This window comes from Epargyreus clarus, unplaced genomic scaffold (genome assembly GCF_041222505.1).
Source record: "Epargyreus clarus isolate Ecla_fem2 unplaced genomic scaffold, WU_Ecla_fem_2.2 ptg000006l, whole genome shotgun sequence".
Taxonomy (NCBI): Eukaryota; Metazoa; Arthropoda; class Insecta; order Lepidoptera; family Hesperiidae; genus Epargyreus; species Epargyreus clarus.
Genome location: NW_027332214.1, coordinates 11,370,496 through 11,393,531, shown reverse-complemented (window position 1 = coordinate 11,393,531; position 23,036 = coordinate 11,370,496). Strand labels below are relative to the sequence as shown.

At 38.9% G+C, this 23,036-nt stretch overlaps 1 protein-coding gene across 5 annotated transcripts in view; it reads right to left on the bottom strand.

Annotated features, from left to right (window-relative positions):
* Positions 1–15: 15 nt before the first annotated feature.
* The window catches only part of ERR (estrogen-related receptor), a 48,271-nt gene continuing 25,250 nt past the window's right edge, over positions 16–23,036 (bottom strand). For 4 of the 5 annotated variants that reach the window (XM_073074088.1, XM_073074089.1, XM_073074087.1 and 1 more), the window contains 7 exons: positions 15,599–15,733; positions 14,166–14,408; positions 13,316–13,537; positions 9,226–9,411; positions 7,368–7,526; positions 5,726–5,898; positions 16–4,311 (listed from right to left, as the gene is read on the bottom strand). In XM_073074088.1, coding sequence (XP_072930189.1) covers positions 4,149–4,311; positions 5,726–5,898; positions 7,368–7,526; positions 9,226–9,411; positions 13,316–13,537; positions 14,166–14,408; positions 15,599–15,727 — 1,275 coding nt within the window. In that variant the 5' untranslated portion in view covers positions 15,728–15,733 and the 3' untranslated portion in view covers positions 16–4,148. The remainder of the gene's footprint in view (positions 4,312–5,725; positions 5,899–7,367; positions 7,527–9,225; positions 9,412–13,315; positions 13,538–14,165; positions 14,409–15,598; positions 15,734–23,036) is intronic. The other variant, XM_073074086.1, reaches the window with a different exon arrangement.

Sequence of the window (23,036 nt, the reverse complement as noted above, 5' to 3'; positions counted from 1 at the left end):
CAATAAACATACACATAATTTACAACTTCCTTTATTTGTAGAAATAAAACATTTTACCCGAACGCAGGCGTCACACGCCCGCGCACATCTCGCAGTAATAGCAGATCAAATACTAAACAAATATTTTTTTAATCAATAAACTTAACTATTCTGGCACATCTCACTTTTGTACAACTCTCACACCCTGAGACTATCACCACACTACATCTAAAACATTAAAACCTATAAATAGCTGAATATTCTTAACATAAGAATAACTACAACAGGACACTTTAAATTAAATCACTGGAAATTATATTATATACACAGTCATTGATCGCTTCCACGTTAGTCACGGCCAGTTACAAGATCCATCAAAATATTACATACGGCGTGTGGCAGCCGAACTTGGCGCCGCGCACTACCGCGCGCCCAGCTCGCGTGTGATGTACTATATCTAATCTAATTTAACAATATGCCCTTTTGATAGATGCTATAACTGGGGGAACGCTGCTTTTATGATTGTATCCCGATAACAACCTTACTTTTATTGGGAACTTTTATAACAACTATTAAATATTGCTTAAGACTCTTCAAATATCGGGGTACCCTTCACAAAACCAGCACACGTTATATGTACGATCAGAAAGTAATTGCAAAATTGACGATGTAATATGTATACAAACGGTATACAAAATTTCTTTTACAAATTCTATTATTACATTACAATGTAAACTACTCTATTCGCGTGAAAATCGGTACAAATTGTATAAACATGTCACAGCAACTCTTCTGATCGTTGTCGGTAGGTACATAAATATTACAATATATTTGTTAATATATTCCACGTATAGATCACTTTCAGTGAATGGTAACAGGTCAATGAGGTATTTGTTCCATAATACTGTTCCACTTTTATTAAATCTATTCAAATATATAACGATTATACATGTACGTACAATATAATATGCATTAATTACATTTCGATCGAATAACGTCACGATTATTAAAATTCATTTCCACACATAACGATTCAGGATATAAAAGTCTATGTGTTGTATATGAATAATATATACACTTTTAGTGGAACAGTCTATAAATAGATAGATTACATTGTTAGAAAATATGTATAACTATGTGTGTCATTAATAATATGTTATTTATGTACGGTCGAAGCACCCGGTAGCTAAAAATTGCGTGAGCCACAAACGTCCAGTATACGCGCGTACAAACTGACAAAATAACACTTTAACGTCATATATATTATACATGTCTAGATTAAGAGTTGAGTTCAGAAAATCGTCAAAAAATGCTGTAAATTCAACATTTGTAGTTGTATCGTAAGGTCAAGACAGGAGACAATTTTTAGGAAGCAGTAAAGTTTAAAGTTTGTTCCGGAACAATATCTAGACATATATAACATTTGTTTAACATATACATAAGAGCCGAAAACGGCGCCCGCTTCACCGACTACTACGATATAGGGACAGTCGAGGAAACAATGACTTGGGAGAATTACTTCATCAATACATAATAAGTTATCAAAGGGGAATAATCAGACACTCTCTTATTGTGGCTAATCAATGCAAATTTTGGAGTTCCTGATCTGATAACTATGTTCAAAATTTTTTCACCTTAATTATTCATGCCATATATGGTAATTTCGTAATCAATACTTTGAAATATAAAATGCTGGCGCCATCTATGTAAAAATATGAACCACTCTCTTTAAAAACATGAAATTAACTGTAAATGCAAAACAAATGAAAATGCAGGCAGCATATATCAGCCAATTTCTTAAATGTAGTACCCAAAATAAACAACCATGTGTCTGACCATCACAAAACTTATCGAGACTGTAAATCAAACTGATCCTGTGATTCGGCGCATTTTTGAGGTAATATTTTAAGAGCTATTTCTATATATATCTATTTTAAGATATTTAAAAATAAATAATGTATTATTTTTTATTACAAACGTCACAAAACATTATTTTTCATTAAACAAGTTTTACAATTAATCTCCCTGGATTGTTTCCTCGACCATGAGTTATGTCCGAACCTTATCACACAGTAAAACTAGAATATACCTTTAATATTATACAAAAATAGTAACAAGTTTTGTACTAAATCCGTCCATGTTTTGTACATTAATGGCGCGGGGGCGCGACTTCACCCGCCCGAGACACGTCGGAGTTGATGTAAACCACTTTTATTAACAATCTAGTTATTAATCTTCTCCACACAACACGATATTCTCTCCTCTCAAGATAAAATAAAGACAAGTCTTTACCTCAAAACATTATTTAGATATTCAATTCTCTCCTCTGTGACGCAATAGCCTCCAGTGAATAATATAAAAGATAAATAATAAATTCAAATAAAAATGTATTATTAAATTCCAATTTTTAAAACTCATATTCAGCTTCAATACAGTAATATTGCAGTTAAAAAAACAGACCTATTATGTGTTTAGTTCCAATATAATAAGAAAATAGGAAACTGAAAGAAAATGATGTTACTTATGTGTTACTTATTAAAATTACGTGGTATACGCTCAACTCCAACGTACACGGTTGAAAACACTTCACAGCCATAAACCGCAGATCGTTGACCTGAACAAACACACACACACCTAACAATTGTAAACCGAAACGGTAAATGCATTAACATATCGCATCCGAGCTAAGCTGATTGATATGTCCACTCCGACTCACTGAACAGTCGCGGCCCCACGTAAGTCTTGTCACTACACATTACGCCACAAACTTCAAAACGTACTTTGCAAATACGTGGAAGCTTGTTGTAGTCTCGTCTGCAGCGGCCCTCAGCTATTGACCCCCGGAGATCCATCGAAGATATGATAGAAGCCCCTCTACTTTATTTATATACAACATATCAGGTATCATCATTTCTGATGGTTGTTTATCTTGATTTAAGGAGATCATTCATCTTCATACTTATGATATAATGTGATGTGTCCTGCAGAACAACGTATTTCCATTTTGTCTCTCTGTCTCTCCAAAGGCATTGGACGCCAGTACGCGTTTACAAGGTGTGACTGCTATCAACTATTAAACATGCATGTAGTTGATGGAGACAGGTTTGATGCATATAGTCGTCGCTGAAAGAACAGAGTTGGCGCTGCAACAAGCTTTGATAAGGAGAAACAAAGGCATAACAGCTTAATGAAGGTAGGGACTTGAAGATTTGCGGACCGCTGTTGATAGACGAGACAGTAGCGGTTCCGTACCGTCCGTTTGCTGAATAAAGTGGCGCCATCTCTTAACGAGTTGAGAACATAGTATATTTAACGTACGTAGCATGTGGTTGCGATAGGCCTTGAGCATCTCGACGTAGATATTGAGAAGTGGCGCCATCTCTTATCGAATTCAAGATGTTAGCGGCAACTAAGAGACAGTATCTTCAATATTCAGTCGACGGTAGGCCTAGTGTGATGACGTGAATAGCTTTTACCTTATACAGTTTCTTCGTCCCGTCGACAGCGAGGTTGCGAAAACGTTGCGATTCAGCGCGTTCCCAAGAGATAATGTCTTTGACGTACTAAAGACGGCCGGGAAATCTTCGAAATCAACCTAACTCGAGCATGTCTACGTAGTTTGATTCTGAAGGATGTGGCGCTATCTCTTTGCGAGTAGATAATGTTGCTACCAGACAGTGGCGCCATGTCTACCAGCGTCGACAACGTCGCTACCAGACAGTATGGCCTACCGCAAACAGGTCTCGAGCATCTCTACGAAGAATTTGTTCATGGGTGTAGAGCTTATTCGTGAAGAAAGTGGCGCCATCTCTTAGCGAGTAGACAACGTTGCAACCGGACAGTGCGGCCTACCGCAGACAGGCCTCGAGCATCTCTAGAGCGTAGAGCTTATTCCTGAAGAAAGTGGCGCCATCTCTCACAGCTCACAGTACATCGAGGTGGTACGTACCTACCGCAGATATACCTCGAGCATCTTGACGAAGAGCTTATTCGTGAAGAAAGTGGCGCCATCACTTCCAGCGCGGACAACGTTGTTACCAGACAGTAATGCCTACCGCAGACAGGCCTCGAGCATCTCTAGAGCGTACAGCTTATTCGTGAAGAAAGTGGCGCCATCTCTCTCGACAACGTTGGTACGAGACAATACATCGAGGCGGTGTGGTGCGGGTCTACCGCAGACAGGCCTCGAGCATCTCTACGAACAGCTTGTTCATGGGCGCGCGGCGGTCGCGGTGCACGGCGGCCCAGAAGCGGCGCACGGCCACGTCGGCCAGCCGCAGCGCCGGCAGCACCAGCAGCAGCTGCTGCAGCGCCGCGTTCGCGTTGTACGGCCTGGAACGTACACAACTGTTGTAATACACTTTAAAGGTGGTAGAAGAAACCGTTGTGGTTCGACTCCGGCTGCAACACCGCCACACCTATTTCTGTTTATAACAGAAATGTTAAGCGCTGCTGTGTTATGGTTTGAAGGGTGTGGCGGCTAAAGGATTCTTTTCCGATTACAGATGTCCATGGACGGCAGTAGCCACATTCCATCAGGTGGACTACATGCTCGTCTGCTACTCCTACGTTATATAAAAAAATGCAAAGAACGATATGGCTCGCTGGGAAAGTACCATCGATAACACGTTAACCATAATACTTGCGTTTCAGTGGCTAGAATGCCAGCTCAATAATGTTAACCCATCTGTGATTGACTTCAGATAGAACCTGTTCTATATGCAGTTGATTTTATCTGAAACATCGTGCATCATTATCACTCTTGGACAAATGTCCAAGTAATAAACATTCATTAACAAGTTCGCTACTGTAAATATATAAAAAAGTCCGTAACTATTTTAATAGTTCGTTTTTCTTCATCGACCCATTGTTATCTCACTACTGGATACAGGCCTTGTCTCAGTGTGATGGTAAATAAAATTTTAGCTTAAACTGGATCCAAATTTTAAGCTAAAGAAAAATATAAAGTGGTAAAACTATGCACGTTTTGATGCCGCAAACCAGAACCACACTTGTATTTGAGTTATAATCATAGTGTGAAACATTTGTTTCTATTTTAAAGTTGTGGTTAGGCAGAGATACTTATAAATTTTTACATCTAGGATTTCAATTTTGAACCGTTAGGATAGACGGTCGAATTTTAGTAAACGATCATTAAGCTATAACTACGTTTTTTTAATTTAAATATTCTCTCATCTCCAAATCTTTATATTTGTACAGTTACGGGCATTTCTATCTCTATTTATATTTCCTATATGGAAGAGTGTTCTGAAAGTTGAAACGCGGGTTTTTGGGACTAGAAGTTTGGCGCGGATTCTACCACCTTTAAAATCACTCATTTCCTTTACAAATAAAACACAGACGTGCAAATGGTAAGGGTCCGTTCACACAGACCGGCTCGGAGAACATCGGCCCGCATTTTTCTTTTCACACAGCCCGGATCGTATACGCTTGGAATTGGCCGGAACGGAGCGCCAACTATATCACATAGACCGGCTGGTAAAGATCTAAAAGCGGATGCGCTCGCAATACAAGTCGATCGGCTGCGCGAGGAAGAATGAGCACGCAGCTAGAGCCGATCGGCTCCTTTTATTATTTCACACGAAACACGTTCAAGTATTGTTAATGACAAAAGAAGTGCACATGCAAAAATAAACCTTAAATCTGTTTCCAATATGATAAAAATCTGCTCTCCTCTCCGAGCCGGTCTGCGTGAACGGACCCTAAAACGGTGATCAGCACCCACCTGAGCGCGGAGACGGCGTCGTTGAGCGCGGCGAGGATGGCGTCGCGGAAGCGTCGCAGCGCGGCGTGCTCGTCGATGCGCGCCTCCGAGTTGGCCAGCGCCAGCGCCTTCAGCAGGTAGCACTCCTCGCGCAGCGCCGCCGCGCGCTCCAGCCGACGCGTCACGCCCGAGATCTGGGGATCAAAACAGACGAATCATTATCATTTAATCATTTATTTGCCATGAATATTAGTCATTACAGGTCTTACAATATATACATTTGTATCATATTCAGCTATATTAATTTAATAGCATGCAAATATTACAATTCAATTTCAATACAATTAAATACAATTAATTCAACAAAGATTTAACATTACATTATATATTATCACTATATTAAACGTTAACTAATTTATATTAAATGTCATAAATTCACGAATGTCATAAAAATTATGTTGTAATAAGATTTTTTTAAGTTTTAACTTAAACAATTTTTCCGGTACATTTTTAAAAGTATCCGGCTCGAAGGACCATGTAAAAGCTAGTTGCTATGATGAAAAGGCTAGTTACATGCTATGATTTATTTATCCACATTCAATGAGATTATGACAATACAAAATAGAGATAGATTGAGTACACGCGTCGCGGTAGACAGTTAATTGCGTACTGAGGTAAATTGCTTATGACGACCGCGCGCGGGACCCAAAATGCTGACAAAACACTAATTATTATATGTACGGTATTAGCCCGTACACAGTCTATTATAAATTTTTATACACATGCTGTATGCATTATTTAGGAGCAGGGATTAACCTATCACTTATGTTTTTTTAAATATAAAATAGGAGTAGCAGTCGAGCATGCAGTCCACCTAATGGTAAGTGGCTCCTGCCGCCCATAGGCATCCGTAATCAACCCCAGATAGGATTAGATATTCCTACCTGAGGTCGGCCCCAGATGCGCCGCTACCCCTGAGGACTAAGCTGGAACGCCTCGGAAAAGTATGTCTTCTTTACCACACCCTTCAAACCGGAACACAGCAGCTCATAAAACTGCTGTTATTAGGCAGAAATAGGTGTGGCGGTGGTGCCGCCGGATTCGAACCTTCAAGTTACTTTTGACGTATTTTTTCGAGCATATAGTCCACTTGATGGTGAATAGATTTCTATTTCAGGTTGACCAAAGATGTGTTGCTAAACTTGAGGACTAAATTATAATGCCTCGGATAAATATATATCTCTCTATATCCCCTTCGTTAGAAGAGGGTGCTTGCTAGATAATTTACATATTCTAGAAGATATTTCATCCTCAAAAATGGCAACGCATCTGCAATTGACTTCAGGTAGATCTATCTCTTCTTCAGGATCTACATAGTGTTTGTTACCGATATATGTGCACGTCAGTTACTGATTTTTTTTATTCTATAAAGGAGAATCACAAGAAATAGAGCTAACTTGTCATTGGAATTGTGTTAATTTTATTAAATAAATATTATAAAAATTTCGATTTTGAATGGAACTATTTATTATTTATCATGGAATTGAAACATGTTAGCAAAAATATTGTAATAGTCGACATCTCCGACAATATAAAAACTGTCGCAGACTGACCGACAGACCAATTTCGGACGATCGAATAGCAACAAGTAAACGTATATCACCTGTACGAAGAGATCGTGCGCGCCGATATCCCGCGCCTGTTGCTCGTCGAGCGCGAAGTCCTGCGCGAACCGCAGCCGCAGCGCGCCCGCCGCCGACATCGAGCGGTACGCCAGCATCAGGCTCAGCATCTCCGCCCACGTGCTCTGCAGCAGCCGCATCTGGGGGCACGAGGGCACAATAAGATTTTACGGCACATTTACTAGGGTAGTCAAATGAATGAATGAATGACTGAATTTGAATGAATTTATTTATTTGTAAAAGAATGCGTTTATGAAGTTGTTCATACATAGTAATTGCATTCGGCATACTCTACCGGTTGATCCGGTGTACAAATCTTTATTTTGTTTAATTCCTATATCAAACGCGAAAGGCGACTGAGTTTGAGCATTGACTACATATAGGCTCCACAGAATACCAGGGTTGCAGGTGACTACGGTCGCCTGAAACATGAAAGCTGAGTGGAGACCTTTTCGGTTAAAAATGTTATAATATTTTTGTTATATTTTTTTTATATTTTGCGTGTTTCATTGTATATTTTGCTGAATCAATTATTTTTCTTTTTTTCTTTAAAGCCCGATATTAATAATCAATCTATTCAATGTTATTTAACCAAAGATAGATTCTTGATAATTACATCATACTAGAAACTGAGTAATTTCGATCTTGGATAGAAATATTTACGAATTTGACGAGCAAATTCGACTTGCTGAAAATACTGTTGACTGTGGCCTTTAGGGAAGTTCGGTGGACCGGTGGAGTTGTTAACAAAGACACTCGAATAGTCGACGGTCGATGACTGGGAAATCGACGACTAAATATTTATACCGGGTTACTGTTGACGAGTTGCAAGCGAATTCCGCTGAATGCTGGTGTAAATTAGTCCCAAAACTACACTTTACACACTTTAAAAGTTTACACTTATTATACATACGATACCACGTTACGTGCATTACGTGCAATAGGTGCGTAACGTACATTCAGTACATACATCAAGTGCAACTTGACATATGTTATCGGGGCACTGGGACTTTCGCAATATTATGACTAATACATTCAACTCTAGAAGGCACGACTATACCTCTTATAGACATAAAACATGTATACAGTAACATACAGGATCTATTTCATCCAAACTAAAACTCATAGTTCCCTATCGCAAAAATCGATTAACAAATGATAAACGTATGATAATACTTTGATAATCTCATCAGTAATTTATAATATCATAATACATATAAATAGAGTAAGCCAAAACAGTTATGAACATTTTTCTCTTTTTTTTATCAACAAATTTTCTTTCTTTTTGTTATTATAGAGTATTTAACCGACTTCATTGTGTCCATCAATAAAGATTTTAAAATATGTATTTAAAGATTCATAATAACGGTCGAATTTTTAGTAGGCACTAAAACTACTAAATGAAATTTAACATAATTAGTATTTTCTTCAAAATATAGGAGTAGCAGACAAGCATGCAGTCCACCTGATGATAAGTGCCAACTGCCGCTCATAGACATCTGTAATCAACTCCGGATAGGATTAGATGTTCCTACCTGAGGTCCGCCACAGAAGCGCTGCTACTTCTGAGGAATAAGCTGGAACGCCTTAGAAAAGTATGTCTCCCTTACCACACCCTTCAAAACGGAACACAGCAGCACCTAACACTGCTGTTATTAAGCAGAAATAGGAAATAGGTGTCGAACCACAAAGGGTTCTCCACCTTCTAGGTATAAATGAACTTTCCATTTGGCCCTATATACCTCAAATTTCCTACATTAATAAAGTAAAACTATATAATTGTTAGTATAACTATACTACCACTATACTGTATACTGTAACAACTGTAGCCTTACTAACCTGGTCATTAAGCGTCAAATCCGTGAAGCCGGGTATGAGTTTGGCCCAGCTGATAACCCCGACCAGCTCTCTGTCGTAGAGGTCGGCGAGCAGCGCCAGAGTCCTCGCTGTGGGCTCTGTAACACCTGCGGGGGGAGCGCCACACGTCAGCAGCTCCGGCTCGTACGATGATAGAACTTCTAACACCTGGAAACAGGTATATTTATATAAATAAAGAAACATTCAAAACTTATTTAATAAAATGTACTTTAGAAAAATACCCATAAAAATATACCCAAAAATAATATAAAAATTCTTTTTTCAAAATAGGTTCTTTACAGAGCACTTTTTGAATGTCATTACATCTACCACCACTTCACAAGCTGTTTCATTATGGAGAAGAAGCGGCGAAAGAAACTCCAAAACACACATTTTCTTTTTAAATAAATATTTTATACTTTGGCAAACTTAACTTAATGGTACATGTGGAGCTGGAACTACTTCAGACCACACCGTTTTATCAGTCAAATAGTCATTCAGCCTATAGTACGCTTTTTTACATAGCATGTTTAACGACAAGTTTAAACTTTTTTTCTGTGAGATTCAAGATGTGGTCGGGTATTTTATTGTAGTACCGAATACCCATGTAAAATCTAGCCACCTTACAAAATCTATATTTAGTTATTGATAGTTTTTTCTTTCGCTTTATTTCTGGTATTAAAGTTATGGTGGGTACTATTTTTTTTGAAACATATCAATGTGTTTTCTTACATGCATTATATTTTCATAGATGTATTGACTATGAAGTTGCTTCGTTGCATAATCATATTATTTTTTAAGTTATATTTCATTTAATAACTGCGTCGATATAAAAAAAAAATAAGTTGGAAAATGTTATAAGTATTGAATAAGAAATATTTCTGCTCTCAGAATGAGAAATATTTAAGCCATATTCAACCACGTTGGCTAAGTGGTAACAAAATATGTCTTTGAGAAAATTCTAATGACCTCTCAGAAATAAAGATTACCTTATAATATATTCCTTCAATGGTAAGTTAAAAAGTGAATATAAAGATTACTGAACTACTGAAGAAAAAACTGAATGATTATCCGAAAACTGGATTCCGGGAATAAGAAACTGAAATTCTTACATCTACGCTGCTATCAGTATACGTTCCTATATGGAGCTAGCTTATTTACTCTATTTAAAATTTTAACTCCCATGCAGTTTTGTAGTTTGCATAGCATTTACATAATGTACCTAAGATCATTAACCCTTACCTAATTAAAGTTTCTCGTAATTATAATTATGTAAAATTGTATTAAATTCAAATTGTGCATTTACATGGCTAGGTCGAATGAGGACATTAAAAAAATGAGAGGAATAACCGGCTGACATTAATTTTACATTGAAAATAAATAGTCATAGAGCAAAAAATCGAAATTAATTCAAAATGTATTCACATATTTTCTGTAGGTACAAATGAAATATTAATAAATATTCTGTAGGTACAATGAATTTTGTAACATTGTATGGAACTTGGGTACAACTATTTTTAACTAACTTTAAGCCAATCGATTTTTACGTGCGTGTTACGAATTCTTAACTTACTTTGAGTATGAATATTGTTAGAGACGTTATATGCCTGACTTATTCTATTCATGCTGTTATTAGGCAGAAATAGGTGCGGCGATGGTGCCGGCGGAGTCAAACCAGAATGGGTTCTAGAGTCCGCGCCAAAGTTCTAAACAGTAAATTGTAGATATTAGCGGGACGAAACCAGTGCGATTCCGGTACCCGTCCGCTGTCCGCTCTCGACCACGGTACATAGCTGCATTAGTGAGCCCTTATTGTTGCTACGGAGTGTACCTGCGCGCAAATCTTCAGAGCGTTAGAAGTTTGGCGCGGGCTATACCACCTTCAAAACACTTACCTTGATATATGATTTTAGACTAAAATTATCGCGGAATTGAGACATTTTATTATGTAACGGGTACTCACGATATGCGTTTTTTATTGCCGATATTTCGACCCAGTTGCATGGATCGTGGTCACGGCGAAACTGAGGTGGAGGGGAGAAACCGTTGACAAGTACTAGTGGTAGATTAATCTATCTACCCTACGTCTAGTTCGTTTTTCTTTTCTAGGTTTCATATCACGACACACAACACTGACAATATCCTTACGCTCCGTACTTTGCACTATTTGTGACTTGCACAAACTAACCACTGGATTCCACGTTTGGGCTAACTTAAAACCATCTTCTCTATTGAAGTTCCTATATGTATCTATGTATAACGGTAAATATTTTCTTCAAATAAATGGTGTAGCCATGGGTAGTCCAGTCGCTCCAGTAGTCGCAAACATATGGATGGAATATTTCGAGGGGATAGCCATTGCTACTGGGCCCAATTGCGTTAGAGTTTGGAGAAGATATGTAGATGACATCTTTGCCATCATAACAGGAGGACGGGGACAGGTAGAAAGTTATTTAGATTATCTGAACTCGGTACATGCCAGTATAAAATTCACTTGCGAAATGGAGGACAATGGGAAGTTGGCATTCTTGGATGTCGCATTAGAGGCCCGCCCTGATGGTACATTTAGTCACGCAGTTTACCGGAAACCTACTCACACGGATAGATACTTACACGGCACTTCACACCACCACCCCAGACACTTAGCTTCGGTTGCAAAGTCCCTCACGAACCGGGCCTATGAATTATGTGACAATGATCATTTGGCGCAGGAGTTGGAACACCTGGAGAAGGTCCTGCGTCTCAATGGCCACGTAACTATAGCCAAACGAACTGAACGGAATCATAACACCACCAGCGTAGTAGAAAGGCATTCCGCATATTTCCCGTATGTGAAAGGTGTCACGGATAAGATAGGGAGGATTTTAGATCGAAAATATAACATAAAAAGTATATTTACGCCTTTTAAAAAGCTCGCGGCCTATCTTCGTTCCCCCAAGGATACTATTCCATACCAGTGCCCAGGGGTCTATAAGGTTGACTGTAGTTGTGGTAGCTCGTATATTGGGCAGACAAAACGAGCCATATCACAACGCATTAAGGAACATATCAGCGCAGTCAAAAAAAAATAATGACCCTAAAAAATCTGCGGTAGCCGAACACATCCTCAGTTCAGGTTGTAACCACTGGATTGAATTACACAAACCTCAGGTGATCTCCACTGAGCGTCATTACTTTCCTCGTTTAGTAAGAGAAGCAATAGAGATCAAGAAACATCCTAGGAACTTCAATAGAGAAGATGGTTTTAAGTTAGCCCAAACGTGGAATCCAGTGGTTAGTTTGTGCAAGTCACAAATAGTGCAAAGTACGGAGCGTAAGGATATTGTCAGTGTTGTGTGTCGTGATATGAAACCTAGAAAAGAAAAACGAACTAGACGTAGGGTAGATAGATTAATCTACCACTAGTACTTGTCAACGGTTTCTCCCCTCCACCTCAGTTTCGCCGTGACCACGATCCATGCAACTGGGTCGAAATATCGGCAATAAAAAACGCATATCGTGAGTACCACTTACCTTGATGTCGATGAGGTGCGGAACCGGCACGCCTGGCGCTACCGCTCGTCGGAACGGGGCAAGTGTCATACACATACCTCGATGTCATCAAAGTGCGCAACCGGCACGCCTGTCACGCCTCACGCCCCGCTCGTCATATCGTCACACACACACACACACACGTACCTCGATGTAGTCGAGGTGCGCAATGGTGCGCCTGGCACGCCTCGCGTCCCGCTCGCTATAGCGTGACACACACACACAGACACACGTATTTTAATGTCGTCGAGGTGCAGAACCGGCACGCCTCGCGCCCCGCTCGTCATGGCGTCACACACACGTACCTTGATGTAGTCGAGGTGCGCATCCGGCACGCCTGGCACACCTCGCGCCCCGCTCGTCATGGCGTCACACACACGTACCTTGATGTAGTCGAGGTGCGCATCCGGCACGCCTGGCACACCTCGCGCCCCGCTCGTCATGGCGTCACACACACGTACCTTGATGTAGTCGAGGTGCGCATCCGGCACGCCTGGCACACCTCGCGCCCCGCTCGTCATGGCGTCACACACACACGTACCTTGATGTCATCGAGATGCGGGCGGGGGTGCGCGGGCGGCGCGGCGTCGGGCGCGCGGCGGTACTTCTGGCGGCCGCCGCGCACGCGGTCCAGCCGCACGCCCTCGCGCAGCATGCCCGTGCGCAGGCACTTGCGGAACCGGCACGCCTGGCACGCCTTGCGCCGCCGCTTGTTTATCTCGCACTCGTTCGAACCGGGACACGTGTAGTCTATGTTGCCCTGCTGGTTAATTGACCGTGTGATAGATTTACGGTTGTATTTTCATTTCACAGCTATAATGACATGTACGCTATCTTTCTAAAGGCTTTTTTAATATCAAATATACCAACTGCTATTTGTTTCTTATCAATAGTTTCCTTAATTTTAGTAACTACATCTATAAAATACAAATGTGACGTACATATAATATAACAGAAAAAACACAAATCTACATATAAATGGCTTCAGCATGGTTTTCCAAAATAATATGGTTACATTAATAACTTAATGTTTTCTTTTAATACTAATGAAAATACACAGTAATCCTTTAATTTTTTTTATTATTTATCGAAATGTCACTGCTTATTTCTTTCACCAATAACATCATCATATCCTCAGAGAACATCATGACTACATGTCATAAATACTTAGCAACGAGTACAAAAAATCAGACTCAGAACAATTTTCCAAATTCCCTTTCATATCTTTGTCTCGCCGGAGATCGAACCCGGGACTTAGATATCACACCAGTACCTACAATGTACCAGTCAAATTCAAATTATTTATTTCAAAGTAGGGCCGGGCCACTAACCACTAAACCACTTTTTGAAAGTCAGAGCACATATAGTCATATACTAAAAGAAGAACCTACCTGTATAGTCCGTTTAAAGAACGCCTTGCACGCCTCGCAGCTGGCGACACCGTAGTGAAAGCCCGAGGCGACGTCGCCGCAGACGAGGCAGAGCCGCCGCGGCGCCTCCTCGTCGCGCGCGCCGCTCGCCGCCGCCGCGGTCGTCGACGAGCAGTGTTGCTGCTCGGGGCTAGTGTTGCCCACCACACTGCCCTCACCGGGCGACACGCAAAACTTTACCTCCTCTTTTGGCTCTAGTTCCAGCTGTGAATACAATATTTTTTTCAATTTTTTTTTAATATAATATGGAGTAGCAGACGAGCATGCAGTCCACCTGATGGTATTTCTAACGCTTTCTACACTCACAGCCCAACACTAGGATTCCGTGTATCGTGGGATCTATGGACACACACAAACACCCGGACCCAGAAATCTAAATTTATTAGATATCTGTCTGGCCGAGGATCGAACCCGGGACCCTCTACGCGCCAGACCGATATGGTGACCGCTCCGCCACGCGGGTCGTCAAATTATTTACACCAGTTTCTTTAATTAATATAGGAGTAGCAGACGAGCATGCAATCCACCTAATGGTAAGTGCCTACTGCGGCCCATGGACATCTGTAATTAACCCCAGATAGGATTAGATATTCCTAGGTCCTAAATAGGTCGACCACAAATGCGCCGCTACCCTGAGGACTAAGCTGGAATGCCTCGAAAAAGTGCCCTTATCATAACGTTCAAACCGAAACACAGCAGCGCGTAACACTACTGTTAATAGGCAGAATTGGTATGGCGGTGGTACCGCCGGAGTAGAACCATAAAGGGTTCTAACAACACCTTCAGTTATTAATAACCACCGTTATTCAATTATTATATAAGTTATCAATGTATCGAATTTTTACCTACAAAAGATGGAAATATTACATTGTCTAGTCAAATCTTGACCTTTAGGTTAGGTAGGCAAACATTGTAAATAATTATTATAATTAATAAGAGGCGTTAATGAGATATTTGTAGATACCGACGACTGGTATTGTTTCGGTTTTTAATTTTGGACGAAATTTATTTATTTTTATTTATTTCTTTATTTGAAATGTAATTAATAAATAGTGCAATTGGTGTACCCATATGAATGGCTCAATTTAAGTTGGAAATTTAGGTGAACTACCCGTAAAGTTCGTGCTCTTAATCTTAATATAAAATAAGTAATGCCACATTATGTAACACTAATCAGGATCATTACTACATGCAAATCATGTGTTTTTGCATCAGGAAATCACTTGACCTACTCCGCTCTACCTCTTAAAAACATCTTTACTTCATATTCTTTAGGAGTCATTAGAAACCTTGTTTAAATAACTCTAATAATCCGTCCCCCATCAAATTTTCCAATCCTGAACTACGCGTAAGTGAACAATGCCGTATATAAACCAGTTACCACCATGGCTTACCTCAGCTGGTTGCATCATCTGCATGGGCCGTGAGAGCGCTTGTTCGGGCGGCGAGTACTGCGGCGGTGGCTCCACCTCCTGCTTGACACGACGCAGCATTGGATCGCTGCTAACAGCTGGTATCATCATTTGCACCTGGAACAACCGCACGACGTCATAAACCTATTATGTCAATATATGTTTTTACTTTTTAAGTGATCGGATCGACATATAAGCATAAAGTCCATCTACATTATTATGAAAAATTATATAACGGAAAATTTGCATCATTTAAATTGTAGCGACTTCCCGCAACTCGTCAATAGATGGCGCCACATATATTTGAACGGGCAATGTGATGACTTTCCGAAACTCGTCAAAAGATGGCGCTTCAGAAACACGCTATTAAAGCTTTCTCAACATCTTGCATACTAGCTCCGAACTGAGGCGGGCATAATCACTTAGTCCGGCAACAGACCCTCTATCGTAAAATTAAACTGAAACGCCAATAAACATTTAGGGTACTGTATGAAAATTAAATTAAAAAATACATAAACGTATAGGTCTTTTCATTGAAGAGTCTCATTTTTTATCTTATACAGCACCAACCGCTATTGTTTGAAATTCATATAAAATCCTTAAAATATTTCTGAATTTTGTTCGCCCCATTCGCTTCTCCACAAACCAACGCGTGACCGTAAATAACTAGTAATATCTCAGTAAGTAAACCTTATTCGATCCTAAATATAACCATTATCTAATTATGCTACAATAACTTTACATAAAAACTCAGTAGGCAGTAGTGTGTTTATTTAACATGTTTAAATGCTGCGATAAGTCAGACAAACAGAAAAACCGTCGCTACAAATACCTATACCTACCTAGTATTTCGACTAACAAAATATGCCTTACATACACTACTTCAATATTGATTGCTAAGTACATATTTTTATTGAAATAAATTATTTTAAGGTTGCCAAACATTTATATATACCTATATAAATATGTACCTTATGTATTATATGTAGTAAAAATTGTAACACATTAGTAAAATAGGTACCTTAGAATAAAATTGACCTACAGAAGACAGATGTAAATAAAAATGTGTGTTAGTATTTCATGACTCATAAAACAATAACACATATTTTCTTTTCACATAATTGAAATGTGAATTCAACGCGCCTTATGTTTTGTACCGACGAGTGCTACAAAACGAATATTGTCGTATAAATAAGTACTTAATAATATATCGGAGAACGTGCTCGGATGCCCTGATTACCACAATCTTGCATTCGTCAAATAAAAATTCGAATGCGTATCGAATTATTAACGACACGGATAGCGAAAATAAAATTATTATCAACCCATCTACAAGCTTCAAGGATAGCAGTTCAATGCCCTCTTGACATTGTCGTGGTTCCGATAAAAATATTCTGTGACGCAACCCGAGTAAGTTTTTATTTTATAATACAACAAACGTGGTTACCTATCACTTTGTTTGTTATGCATATGCCACGATTAACGGCTATTTCGAACGTATTTTATTTTATTACTTTCACGTTTTATGTGTGTAGGTCAATAGAAATACATGTAGCAAAACACGATCAACTTAGACGATTTAAATTCTCGTTTTTTAGTCAACTGTAATAAATTCTACGAGACAATCAAGAAATAGCAGCTTTTAAATCATAGTTGAGTCATCTACTGATATAATCTTAACCCTCAGGAGTGGCGACGCATCATCCTGTGGTAGATTTCAAGTATAACCTGTTATATGTTGGTCACAGATGCCCATGCGCGGCAGTGGCCATAAGGGCGCAACATCGTTTGTGATTTCGGTCTTTTAGAAAATATCTAGGTACTCGTATATTTGTGAGATTAATTAGTATCTTAGGTACCTCCAGTATTTATATGTATTCTCTTTTTTAAGCAGTAACGTGATTTATATACAATTCTATAATCTACAACTACCTATGTACAAATGTAGCCACAAAACAAAGAAGATAAAAATATTCTCGAAATAAGTGGCTAGATTAATACAAGGTAGGAAAAAAATATTGCGTAATAACACTTCAAGTTCTGTAAGTAAGATGTATGGGTCCACGAAACATTACGATTACATGTTAAAATAACGTGGAACTCACCGATCAATACTTATTCGACAATACAGTTACTACACGCAACTTTGTTACGATACAATGGCATGTTAAAATCGTACAATAAACTGAAAAATATTGTGTAATGCTGAGACAGAGTTGGGTTTCGAAAACATACTTAAAACATCACTTTCTCTAACATTAGTCTCCACACGAATTTCTCGCACACATGGGTGTGTTAAGTGTATGAATACCGCGTTGGCGCGCTCAAATCACGCACACTTCGATTATAAAAATAAGGATTTTTCAATTATTGTTTGTTATGCCACGTGGAGTTATTAATATTTTTAAACCATCTCGCATTCTTTCCCCCTTTAACAACTACTGCAAAGCAATGTGGACGGATCTTCAGGGTTGATTTAAGTTAAGAGTTTTCTTTCCTCAATTTAATATAATGTATTTAGGATCGCATAACATAACAAAACAATCAGAGGTTCGACGAATAAATATAATACCTATATTAAGAAAACATAAACAATAGTCAATCAAAATCAATACTTTAAGGTAACATGTACACCCAAACTAGATCATGAAACAAAAGCGTCGCATCTAAAAATAAAAACCGCTAGCAATCAAAATGGGTTGGCGCATGACGTTGACCTAGCAAAAAGTTTTAAGTAGCAAAAAAACCCGCTACATTAAAAAAAGCGGCAATGATGTCTCGCGTAGCATAGTCCCCGGCTGTCGAGCCTATCCCAACAGTGGAGCTATTGCGTCGCGTCGGCCCGAGCCCCGAACATTCGGGGCTTAGCCGAATTGCCATTTATCTACGAGGCCCGAAGGTGAGCCCGCGGACGTGCGGCCGATGAACTGGCGCGCTTGTTATTATGAATATCTATTTTGCGCCACAACACGCCGCTGCCGAAACTCTCTTATGCTTATGATTTTATCGACTTCAAGGTCCTAACGTTTTATAACTATTTGCCCAATTTAATATCAAAAATAAATTAACTGTTCACAACTACAGAATAACGTTACGTTATGCGTCGCTGTTGTCCTCGAATTTACATTAGTGAAATAAAATGCGATATTCTACTTTTCATATAATTTAGTTACCTATATCTCTATTCTCACTTTATGAGTGGTTTTATTTCGGTGCAATTGTTCTGAAAGAATAACAAAACGTCACGTTTCAAATTTCCTTTGTCACGATATTTGAATAATCAGGTGAAGCAAAAACAATAAAGTTCTATAGCTATCGATTCAGAGGCCCTCATGTTTTATTGATAGCATAAGACATCGAGATAAGGTTGGTTAGAAAGTCCTACTATAGGTAATGTACTTACCTATAAATATGTGCCAGAAGGTCAATCGGTGAGACGCTGGTCTCTTTAGAAGGGGTGAATGCAATAAAGAATAACTTGAATACGACAATACGTTATTGATACTATTTTCACTAATTTTAAAATGTAGCGTTGATTAATACTTGATCTTTATGACTTAATTTTCTGATAAATCTCATAATTTTAGGGACTTTCATAGCTCTGAACTAAATTCAGAATTAGGAAAGTCCCTAAACTGTTCCTGATTCATAACTTTATCTCGACGTCGATATCAATTATCGAACAAATATAGGTATATTATGTCGTTTTTATAGCTTTATCCACTGACCCATATTAATATGTACATACATAATTATAACGCTGACTTATCGAGTATTTGAACGAGAAGGAAAATCATCATCCAAAACAAGATACTGTATACTTGGATCTACTTAATCATACATAAGTAACTTTTGGCCCTTCAACCCGGATGTATTTGTCCTCGAATTAATCATTCAAAGATAAAATGCATATACCATAAACAAGTCACCTTCGTCAATGCTAGCAGGTCGTTAACTTATATTTGCTATCAGGTTATCATCATCCCAATATGTTGTTATGTAAAACAATATTTTATACTAACATAAAAACATTGAAGCTCATATTAAAATATCTCAGAAGTGAAGCTGAAATAATGTCACACTTGAATCACTGACACATTGCACCAACAACAAATGAGAAAATCTAGTAAAGTATTATTTGCAACTTTGTAGCAGGTTATCGGCCACGATCACAGTAAAGTGTAACATTTAGACAATAATAAAAAGAACTGTGTCAAAAGATAGCGAAGTATCTAATCGGGGGTGACGTCACACTGTCTACCAGAATTAGAACCGCAAACAAAGACAGCGTCACGGAAATCGCATTATTTATGAAACCCCTGGACCTACCTCAACATGATTATAGTAGGCACAGGCCGACGGTATTTTTCCATGCGTTATCATGTCTGATATTTTTGTAGCGATAAAAGAATTGCTAACATGTTACACATTGTTCGCATTTAGTCGATTAATCGCATGACCGTCTCACAAGCAGCAGCATCAGAAGTTTGCTCAAGTGCTCGGTTTATTTGAGTCACGCAAACTTCATTGAGTTCAACGTATCTTGAATATGCACAACAGTAGACCTTGACTACTGCATTGTTTTTTTTAATTTTATTTTTAAAGAGATGAAAATTACGAATAGAAGAAAACGATACTTCGCCAATCTTGGTACATTGCCAAAAAAACGCAAGTAGGCACATCATACGGTACGAGAATCTGGGAAGAGCATCCGTTCCCAGATAATGTCGAAATTTTTGTTGAATACCTACGTCATATGTATACATATGTAATGTTAGGATTTATACACTGTTTGCAAATTGTCATAAAGATAATTTTGGGTAAATGTTTAGAATACGCATACGAAGACCATTACGACACATTAAGTTGGTGGTCGTCAAATTTAACACCTTTATCTCAAATGTGAACGTTAAGTTTCACGTTTGATAAGCGTGATACTTTTTATAATGAATTCGCCGCCACAACTACTAAACAAGCTTGGTACCAAACAATCTTTATCGGCGACTAACAAAAAATATACGACCACGTTATTCTAAATTAACATTTGCAAATACATTAATACTTGTGTTAAAGCGACAGTATAAGTAATGACAGTTATAAGTTTTCTCTATGTTGAGTAAATTTCAATGCAGTCTCGTATTTAAATTAAAACATTCATATTTGCCTAACCAATCCAAGAAGAAAGACATCAAAATTGAACTTCAAGGCCTTATTGTATATAGATTGTTCTTATATTTAACATCGATAACATTATTCATACCAGTGTAGAGTTACAGGGCCACAAAACCAATAACCCGGAATACACACCGTCACTGTCAGACACAGTTAGTTCTAAGACCGAATTAAATTTGATGGTCGACGAGATAAACATTAACTAGCATATAATAATGTGCAACATTTGCGTGTGGTCCGATGGCCAAGGCCGGCGCATTAGCTATTCGGCGCCGTTCGCCGATGACTTCACTGCCACATTTTTGTCGACGCGCAATATCTCAGCTTCAGCTACCAGCTGCTCAATCCATCTTTAATAGCACAAACTATAAAAATGATATCTGTGAAAATTTTAATATATGTACTTCGAATTCTGAAAGACTGAAAATAATACAAACCAAAAGCTATTAAATGCAAATTAAATATAATTAAACAAATAATCGCGGTATCAATTCCAAAAATATTCCGCCATTTACTTTTATCTAATGTCTAAATAAATAAAGAGGCATAAATAAAACCGATTGTCTAAGGTCACTTATTGTGCAAGTAATCTTAGAATAAATTATGTCTGGCCAAACCAATGATTGCAATAATTATTGGTTTCTATAATAAATTATAAACGTCTGGTGTACCGCCTGAGGCATTAACATCAAAGTGTGTGGTGCATAATTTCTGTCAGTTTATATTTTATAATAACACACTGAATAAACCTGAAGCGACTAGTCGTACATAGTTCTATGTACGGGTAGGTCAGGTTTGCGTAGGCACAAAAAGCTTTGCCCAGGCAAATTCGGCGGCGGCTGCCGAGGTAAAAATAAATGGTGGGGGAGGCAGCGAGGAACAGCTTGGGGAAGGGCCGGGGGTGGTGTCGTGCGAGGGGCGGTGCGGGCGGGGTGCGTCTAGACTACGGCCTTGACCGTGGCGTGGTTTCCGCGCAAGCGAGGTCGACTCGCCCCGCACCCTACAGACCGACTGTAGAGGAGATACATATGATTGACACTATTTCGACATGTTTTTTTAATGCTCAAATAAGTTTTAATCTAACATTATCGCTGTAGACACGATGATACAAATATTGAAAATTGATACCCATGAAGGAATGAACCCAAATATTTGGTATGATAACGTATATGAGTATTACATAAAACTTATTGGACTCCCAATCTCCCATCTCGAATTTAATTTAATATCACATTCTCCCTAAAGCTTATAAAGTGGTATTAAGCGTCCTGTTAAGATCCAAAGGTACGCGATAAAAGATAAAATAAACGAACGCTTCCATCAAAATGTAAGCAAGGAGCCGGCAATAAAAATTAGCTAGAACAAGGCGGTCGAGTAAGGCGCGCGGCGTCGCGGCTGGCGGCTGGGTCTGTGAACTCGAACGATTCGACATTGTGCCGACATTGAGCCGAGCTAAATAATGCAGATAGCGAAGGGTTAACGACCGACAGCGCCCAATATCACCACGCGGACGATCGTAACATTCTCGAGCACCTGCCGAACGCGCGTGACGCCGCGTTATATAACCAAACGCACTGCCACATCGACCTACCCCAATTGCGTGGAGCATCGACCATCATTAACATACTTTTCAAACGGATATCATGCGTGACACACGATTTTCACCTCCTCTTCGCCGCTATTGAACGAATTTCTTAAGGGTCTCCCAGCCTGATCTAATTATCCAATAGACTGAATTATATTTTTCTTGGTAACGTCGCCGTTTATTGCCACGACTTATGTAAAGTGGCAAATGGCTTAGTTCTTGTTTTAATATCGTTAATAATTGTAATACTAACATTCTTATTCGAAAATGGCACTTATTTTTTGGCACGTGGCTTAACTACCTAAATAGCTACTCTATATAAATATTAGTACCGAATGAACAGAAACAGCATGAGACTACATATTTATCGAAAAACGACATTCAATACAGACAACAATTCCTATTTTAATAACCTTGGAAAATGAAGTTTTAGACTAGACAAAAAGCTTATTTACATTTGTTAAATTGCTTTACAAACATTACCAAAACCAATATTTTGTTATATATTTACAAATTAAACTTGAACACTCGACACCGGTAGTTCGGTGCCATTAAAAAAGAACTGGTTGATATCTGTTTTTTGACGCTCAACATCGACATTCTCGGTACCCCGGCCCGCCCAAAATCAAAGGCGCCGCGAATTTACCATTCGGAAATGATCTG